We start from the raw sequence: 9,691 nt of genomic DNA on the forward strand, positions 1-9,691 counted from the left end.
TTCTGAGTTCGTACGAAGAGTAAGACAACTAAATCGGTCATATCTTAATAGTAAAAATTTTTTTAGGCATTAAATACGTACGCTTGTTCCGCGCTGAACTACTCATTTGGTATTATAAAGTCAAAAACGGATATAGGCAGTCTTCATAGGAAAATAAGAACACTTCTCACAAAGGCATAAAAATACCATCCACGCAAGTGCAGTAGAGAGAACATTACCGCGATATCAAAGTGGAAGAGGACTTATGGACATAGGTGAGCAATTGGATAAACAAGCTGCTAATTTAAGAACTTATTTTCAGGTGCAGGCTGAAATATCTACTTTACATCGAGCAATTTGTGCAGTAGTTGATACAACGCCGCTTAAACTGAGGGAACAAGAAATGCGCATAAACCACCTACCTAAATAAGCTAGAAAGAATGCGCACCTAGATGAGTAAACCTCTGCATAGGCGACATCTCAATGAGATCGGCCAAGAATATACAATACAACTATTGGTTGACATCAGGAAATATGTTTCCTACTTGCCATTCAGGATTAGGTTATTCCAACAAAAAATTATCTGAAACATATTGTTAAAGATCCTAAAATCCAAAATAACAAATGCCGATATGGATGCCAAACCCAAGAAACCATCCAACATCGTACCGGGGGCTGCCAGGCGTTTGTCGGCACTGATTATAAAGAACGCCATGACTCACTTTCCATTTCTAATTGTATTGCCAAATAAAGAAATAAATATATTAGTTTGAGTTTGTTATTAAAAAAAATAGAAGAATCCATGAGAAGAACCATAAGGAATAATAAAAAATGTATGTAAGAATACAAAACGAAAAAATTGTAAGATTAGCAGTAAAAGATAGAAATCTTTTGTTTTATTTATTACTGCAAATGTGATGAAAACAATTAAGTTATTTTTCCGACTTTCCGCATCATAATTGTAATTTTTAGGCGAAATGGCCACTTGAGTTTTATATAAAGTTTAGGTAGGGGGTCTTGTAAAACGTTACAGCGCGTTACTTGGGGGTAGGGGGTCTAAAATCTTAAAAAAGTGCGTTACGTAATACTTGAACGCCTCCTACGAAGTTGATCATCAGGTGAGAGTAGTACTGACATAATTTTATTTTTTCAAAATGATTTTGCTTTTGCCATATGGCGACCTTGCCATAACTGCACCACTTATATGCACTAACTATCTTTGAACTAACAATATTCTACTAAATTTGTCAGTTCTATTCTTATTGATTAGGAGATGTTACTGTTATAATAAATTGTGATAATAAAACAAGACAAATAAAAGAAAATAAAATATTTTATAAGATTTTTATTTTAAAAATGTTTCATAACTCAAAACTTCCTGAAGCTCTTCTTTGAACTGCTACCTTTAGTTACTTTCAATACATTGAATCTAACTGTTTTTGAAAGGGGTCTGCATTCACCAATTGTAACTACATCTCCAATTTCCACATCCCTGTAATACAAGTTAATAGTTAATAGAGTCGAGTTATTTGAATAATACAACATTCAATGCAAAATAAATGCAAATTAAATATGTAATTGATTATTTGTGTTACTTATTGTAAATATAATTAAACAACAGGTAATTTTCCTAAAACATTGGGATAAACAACTAGCAACAAATATAAACACATTGTGACTCTAAAAACAGAATTACCACACATTCAGTTAATAGACATAGAAATTTGAGAGCAATCAACTAATCAAAAAATAGTTTGTGCTAAATTTACATAATAAATGTCAATTAATGGATCGGGAAGAAACATAATGTGAATTAAGTAGAACAATTATGTAATTATATTTCAGAAAAAATATTTTATATTAAAAATTAAATGAATCAGCTTATAGATCAACAATAAATTTCATACACACCAACATGTAGGACTGTTTGGAATAGAATAACATAGGTTAGGAAATTATTACATCTATTATCGCATCACCCTTGATAATAGCTGCACAATTGTAGATGACACATCAGGAAATCCTGACTGCAACATATAAACTCCAAAAGCAATGTAATATCACAAAACTGTTTTTTCCTTTTTTGGAAGCCACTTATGTTATAACCACTTCAAAACTGTGTGGTGGCTCACTTGAAAATTTTCTAGTGTATGTGTCAGGGATCGAACTCTGCTGTCTGGCTTTGAAAGAGAGTACCATGGCCACTGAATTACGGCTGTCACACAACATAACATTTACCAAAGAATGAGGACCGATTTTTCAAATGAAATTGAATGGATATTTCACTTTCACTTTCAAACATTCATCCACTCAGTTAAAATAATTCATAAATTGGCACAAACAACTGACGGACAAAACTAACTAGCACTTGCTAGCACAGTGAAAATAGCAGCATCCATGAACTGATGCAAAACAATTTTATCAGTCTTCTGAGGAACTCAGATGATTAAATAGAATATCTTATTTTCCAAGTACATTTCAACACCATCAAAAAAATTAAAGAATATGCAAACAACACAATAAATGGAAACTTATGAAAATACTGTTAAATATCTTGGAATGAAATTAGATGTCTAATGTAATTGGAAAAAGAAGAATTTAGATTGAAATTCAATTAAACACGCTGGTTCATGAGAAGAAACCCTCAAAAATTAAACATTCATAAAATCAAACTGTAGAATATGCTAAAACAAATAACAAAAAAATGAAAATTTTTCAAAATAAAGGCTACAAAATATTGTTTATAGTGCTAGATATCAAATAGGTGATTCAACTACTCAAAAAATAACAAATAAAGAATGAAGAGAACTAAACGTGTAAAACTCAAGATACAATGTATTATTTTTTAATGGGTAAAAAATCACATGTGTAATTGTAAACAATAGATGGTACAAACAATAAAACATAGAGTGGAATTAACAAACTATCGGCAAAACAGTTAAAAAAATATGAACAAGGCATATGTGGATAGTTTGCTGGATCATTAACAAGAAACGAATACTGAACCTTAATATTTACTAAGAACTACTCTGAACACAACAAACAGAACATTATTGAATTTGTTAAAATGGATCCAGATAATTTAACACTGATATACCAAAGAGCCTGACAAAAATAAGATATTGGAAATCTAGTAAAAGCAATATATTTAAAATGTTCTAAATCCTACCTGAAACAGGGTGACAGATGTACAGACATATTCCTATGCCTCTTCTCAAAACGATTATATTTCCTGATGTAATGCAAATAATCTCTACGGATGACAATAGTCCTTTGCATCTTCATTTTTTGAACAACTCCAGTGAGAATACGGCCACGGATTGATACATTTCCAGTGAAGGGGCATTTCTTGTCAATGTAAGATCCTTCAATTGCCTATATAAAAAAATTTTGTTTTGGTTAATACATAAATAACTATGTATCAAAATTTGAATTATGGAGAAATTTAGATAGTTTTTTCAATAAAACAAATCTAAATTTAACCACAATAATTGCCCCTTTACAACAATTAGATAAAGTACCTATCTCATAGTTACATTCTAGTTTAAGATCTATTTATAGTCATTTTGGGCATTTATATTTATATATTACATTACATGTAATTAAAAAAAAACAAGGTATACATCCTCTCAAAAAGTCTTAAATTAACAAACTTTGGAAAAAAATGGGAAAATGTATATTATATGTATCAAAATAACCAAACTAAATGAATTCAAAAGGGTGCCAAGGGATTAGGAGACAAACTAATTTTAGAAGAATTCAGTGTTGGCTCTGAAGGGCAATGTAAATCAAATGGAAGAGAACACAATTATTTCTTAATACAATCTTATTATGGTTGAGCCAAATTACCTTGGGATTAAAGCTAGTTTGGCATTTTCGATATTAAAATTTAGCCAATAAAAACTGATTCAAATTAATTACTAAATTTGGATGTTTTTCACATTTGAAGATAGCCTCAAATGGGTTTGACAGAATGAAATATTGGCGTTTGGCAATTAATGTAAATTGAAATTTACATTACAAATGAAACATAGGCAATCAAAAGCAATAAGATATCTAAAAACTAATACTTAAGAATTACCAAAAAAAAAAGAAAAAGTAAGTAGTTTTTAAGTTTTAAAAGTAAATAGTAAAATGTCGGTATAAATAATAAAGTTAAAAAGACATCTGTTGCAATCTGGCAACTGGTTGTTTGAGGGTTCTGACTCTATTGCCAAATATAACCTATCAAAGGGCAATTGCCAAAAAAAATTTCTAATAATTAATTGCAATTAATATCAAACGAAACAAATATTAATTCATTAATGTTTTATATAAGGAATAAAATTGCAGAACCCATAAAATAATATAATAAAAATGTACATTTTAAAAGCTTTATCTCTTTGTAATTGAAGCATATAACATATACATTATAAAGACATGACAACACTGTCAATGCAATATTTCGTTCTATGAAACTTAATTGGCAGCTAATTTGGGGCTATCTTCACTGGAACAAATGTGAAAAATGTCCCAAATTTATTATCTTATACATTTTGGATAAACAAAAACTATTTTTAGACAGGAAATAAAATGTTATTTTAATATCTACAAACGATTTTGTAGTTGGTAAATACAAGTGTAGTTAATAGCTGGTATAGGTATGTTAACCAGAAGGATATAATGAAACTAAAATTTTCAAAAATACCCAACAAATGGAAATTTAGTTATGATGAGACTGTGAGGAGATTTCTTTTTGATGAACATACCTCCCATAAGCAAAGTTATCCTTACTGTCGAAATGATAGTAAGGTAAATGATCATCGATGATGAAATAAATAGCTGGTCTTTCAAGGATTTGTTTAAAAATAAACTGATCACAAACCTTCCAAAGTTCAAATTAAATGTGGTGAAGATGAACTTCTGTTTTTTCCCTAACCAATACATATGTTGTTTTGTCAATATTGACATTCAAAAATTATTTGATTAATTTGAGCATCATATACTTCATATCATCCCTGTCATTTGCAACTATGACCTGACCATCTGCAAATTGTAGGGTATATAACCAGGTATTGTTTACTTCAACACACATTCTATTTTCTAGTTTCTGATTTTTACTGGTTACTGTGAGCCGGCATATAGAACCTTTAATGCCTTGGTTATAGGTATAAGATTTTTGAATTCTATGAATGTTAGATAAATTTATATGTTCCTGGATGTTTTCTTCTCTATTATTCGTTTTAATCAAAATATTATATGTGCAGAAGTGGCCAGCTCTAAATCCATCTTGCTTGGTCTTAATCTTAGCTTGTTCTTCATTGACTACATTTAGACTCTATTGAATCTTCCATTTTCCAAAATTTAAAACTGTGAAATAGATAAATTTAATATGACTCCAATATACATTATCCAGTCAGATTAATACTAGTCAAGAGGAAAATATACCAAAATTCATCTATACCAACTAATAATGTAATATAACAACTGTAAAACAAATTAATTGCCAAAAAATGACTTAGTTAGCAAAAACATAGACTAAAGTGGAACATTAAGTTGATACATTTACATTGACCGGCAAAAAAATTGCCACCCCTATAAATTTTCGAAAATAAAAATTCATTAGAAGTTTTATTCACTGTTTCATATTGTATACTCAACATCTTTCATTTTTAAAACAAAAAATGGTCATTACTGCTTGAATTCTTAGCACAATTTATTTAATTAGAAGGCTACAAAAAAAAATATCAGAATGAATTACAAACAATAAAAATTATGAGTGAACTTGAACAAAATTGTCTAATATCGGGTATTATGCCCTAAAACATCAATAACTTTTTTCATACGATTTGGAAGGGAAAGGAACAAATTTTGAATAAAAACTTGAGGAATACATTCATATTCTTCACAAAGCATGTTTTGAAGTTCTGTAAGACTTTCTCGCTGACCTGCTTGACTTCAAACTCTACAATGAAGTTCATCCAAAAGATGTTCGCTAACATTCAGATCAGGGCTGCAGGCTTGCCATTCAGAGTATTAAGTCCTACTTCTCCCAAGTAATTTTTCATGATTCTTGCAGTATGTGGCCGTGCATTATCACGCATAAAGAAGAAATTGTCCCTAATAAATGCACCAAATGAAACTACTGCTCCTGCCAAAACATCCTCTATATACCAGTGAGCATTCAGGGGATCATTGACGAAAATCAGTTCATTTCGAGCTTCAAATGAGATTCCATCCCAAACCATGACACCACCACTGCCAAACTTCCTTCTCTGGGTCATACAAGCTTAGACATATTTTTCATTTCTACATCTCCAAACCCTCTTTCGGCCATCACCAGACTTCAAACAAAACAGCGATTCATCAGTAAAGAGAATTCGGCTCCAATCCTGTATATCCCAGTGTTGATATTGTCGAGCAAAAATTAATTGATTCCTAGAGTGCCTGGGTTGTAATTCGGGAACAATAGCCGGCCCTCTTCTTCTAACCGCTATCTTACTTACATTTACATTTGGAACCTCCTGCAGACGGTTTCTTGCAACAATTTCAGTGGAATGGTGATTTCTTAAAAGTTCGATCACAATAAAATGATCACCTCTTTGCGACGTAACTCCTCTACGACCGGAACCAGGTCGACGTGAGTATGTACCAGCCTCTATAAAAAAAATGGAAAGCTCTACGAACTGTAGTTCTTGGAATACCTAAAGTTTCTGATACATAAACTTGACTTCTTCCGTCTTGTAGCAATGCAATAATTCAAGCAACATCTACTGTAAATCTATTATGTGAAATCCACGTTTGAAAGGCTAAATTACTGTTTGATTAAATATTTACAACTTAGAAGATAAACAGTGACTACAGAAAACAACAACATAAACTTCAAAACTGTCAAAAACAAGCATAGATGATCGCAATAAATATTTAAATTGAGACCTAATACGAAACAGTGCATAAAACTTTATAGGGTGGCCACTTTTTTTGCTGTTCAGTGTATTTTATAGTGGTATGGCAACAATTAATATAACAAATTTTTGAATAAAGTTATATTTTTTACTCAACAACTCAAAACAATTTCTTACAAACAGGATACATTGTCATGTTAGCTATTGCCATACGAGTGAAATTACAGTAGATTAACCCCAAAGCAAATAATTTGTAAAATATTGCAAAGCAATTATTGTAATTCTTCCCACAACACTGTCAAAAATAAATAATTCCAGTTGCAATGAGTATGTACCATAGCAGTATAGTTTTTCTAAGCAAAGCCTAGTAACAACTAGCCACATTGTTGTAATATATCAATAAAGATTATTTCCAAAAAATTATATTAATATAACTGGCAAGGAGTCAAGATCTTCAATTTGCTGGCAAAAACTGACATACCAAGATAGTAATAATGAAATTATTACAATATATTCCCTTTTTTGCTTGATATTTTTCAAGATCATCCAATATTATTATAAACAGAAACTGCCTTTCTGTTTTTTTGGTATTCACTTCAAATCTATGAAAGTTTCTAATAATTCCTCCACTCTTATAATCAAAGTGTGTACTTAACATGTTTATAGTATCTAATATTCCATTCTCACATTTCCTACATTTCTCCAAACTTTAAATTATTGATGTTCCATCTAGGATCCTGTTTGGTTTATTGACTTGAGTGTCAAATACAATCTTCATTTATAACTATTTAAACATAATAAAAGAATTACCAAATAGATTAGTAAAGAAATCTAACAGTCCTATAGAATAACCCATATGTTAGTAGAAATTTATTGCAAATATTGTGTTATCACATATTTTTGTATACTATGGTTTTCAATTTTTAGTTGTTAGATAATAACTAGAATTGTATATTGAAATAATCTAAAATTTTATATTTTGACCAAACTTACTACCAGTATTAACAATTCCTTGTTATTGACATTCTCCATACATGCTGTTTTAAGCTCCAGAAGAATAAGGCTTCCAGAAACAATTTGTGTTGAAGCAAGTAAATGAATTTATTTGGCACAAAATTATAACTACAATAAATGATACACCTTACAACTACAAAAGTAGGACCAGTTAATTATGTTGTGTGCTGGCTTTGGTACCACCTTATATCGGAGTGGTTAATATGTCTGCAAGAAACATTTCTTTACTTCATAAGAAAAAACAACACATCTGATCTACAGAAGCAAATCTTGAAAACATTCAATATACAGTTAATTGTGAACAAAATTAACCTAACTAGATATTTTCGCTGTTGCATTTAAAAAATTTTATTACATAAACTACCTTGTACATTCAAAAATTAAATATTCACATTCAATGATTATGCCATCAGTACTTATGTATTGTGTAAGAAATCTTAAGATCTAGAAAATGTTCAAAACTTGCTATAGTCTAGATTATATACATGTTTTATACTATTTGTCAATGACTATACAATTATTGTCTCTTCCCATACTGATTGAATTGTACATACCATTAAGATTTTCAATTAGATCTTGACCACAACAAACTTCTACATGAATATGAAATTGTGCCAAAGGTTTACACAACACAAATTATTTCCTGTATTTGAAGTGCTCCCAAAAAAAATATACCATTATAAGAATTACTATTAATCTCACTCAATATATCTGCATACTATAAAATATTTGATTTTATACATCTCAATAATTTTTCTAATGGTATAAGTTATTTGTAAAGCTTGGAAGCCCCAGAAAGCACCAACCCGATAGATTCCACCAGGCTCCCAATAATAAAAAAATATGTAACGAACCTCTCTGGGAGTTTTAAAACCGAGCCCTACATTGCGAGAGTGTCTTAAATTTTTCTTTCCTCCACTTTTGCGGTTGAGAAAAACGGTTGGTTGTTTTTGAAATGCCTTTTCGGTCTAAACAAAAATAAAATAGATTAGTAAAAGCTAAAAATAAGTACCTCACGGGGTGTTTTAAATCCTAGTCCAACTTCACGATGGTAGCGCATAGACTTGCGCCTTTTTGGACCAGCTCCCTTTTTGCGGTTCAAAAAGATTGTCGGTTGACGCTGGAAAGCTCTTTCGTTCTGTAAAATTGAGAATGGTTGAGAAAATCATTGATATTTTAGCTAAAAACAAGCACCACGTGTTTAGGTTCAAACCATTTCTCAATACATCACAAAAAAAATACCTACATGGAAACTTTACAAAAATATTAGTATGGCAAGACAAAACAAAACATTTTTTTATTAAGAATTATAATTTTCTCACTTATTAATAAATATTTTCTCAATTTATTGAGAATTTACATACCTGATCCGCCATTTTCACTTGTAAAAGAAAGGATTGACGTTTATGACATCCGACAGTATAGAAATTACAGAACAGTTTTTTTTTAAGGCACAGAACATAAGAAAATGACATCTAAGAGGAATAATAATGTTCCGATATGAATTCAAAGAACAGCTTCATAAATGACGTCATTTAAAAAGCTATTATATATAGCTAATAAAGCTATTATATACATTATGCAATTTGAATGCTACGCAAGACAAAAATTTTCATCAGCTAGGCAAGAGATATGCAATGCCAGAAGCTACTTGCATAGCAATAAAGTAGCTTTGCATCTCTAAACGTAGCTTTACATCTACGCTATGCAAGTTCTTTTTGCATGGCATAGACATAGACAGAGACACAGAATAATTAACATTAACAATCAGAATGCCCACTCTGCTTGTCAAGATAAGTGCGCGCATCTTATTC

At 30.6% G+C, this 9,691-nt stretch overlaps 1 protein-coding gene across 2 annotated transcripts; it reads right to left on the reverse strand.

Moving 5' to 3' along the window:
- Positions 1–1,309: 1,309 nt before the first annotated feature.
- On the reverse strand, positions 1,310–9,382 carry RpS11 (ribosomal protein S11). 2 transcript variants are annotated; one of them, XM_072523610.1, is made up of 4 exons: positions 9,242–9,382; positions 8,732–8,845; positions 3,149–3,354; positions 1,310–1,471 (listed from the first exon to the last, which is right to left on the reverse strand). In XM_072523610.1, exons 1-4 carry the CDS (start codon positions 9,350–9,352, stop codon positions 1,348–1,350), a joined length of 555 nt encoding a protein of 184 aa, XP_072379711.1. In that variant the 5' UTR covers positions 9,353–9,382; the 3' UTR covers positions 1,310–1,347. The 2 variants fall into 2 exon arrangements, with proteins under 2 accessions (XP_072379711.1, XP_072379710.1); XM_072523609.1 differs by lacking the exon at positions 8,732–8,845 and adding an exon at positions 8,890–9,015 and having other exon boundaries at positions 9,242–9,303.
- Positions 9,383–9,691: the final 309 nt, after the last annotated feature.

Source organism: Diabrotica undecimpunctata, chromosome 2 (genome assembly GCF_040954645.1).
Source record: "Diabrotica undecimpunctata isolate CICGRU chromosome 2, icDiaUnde3, whole genome shotgun sequence".
Taxonomy (NCBI): Eukaryota; Metazoa; Arthropoda; class Insecta; order Coleoptera; family Chrysomelidae; genus Diabrotica; species Diabrotica undecimpunctata.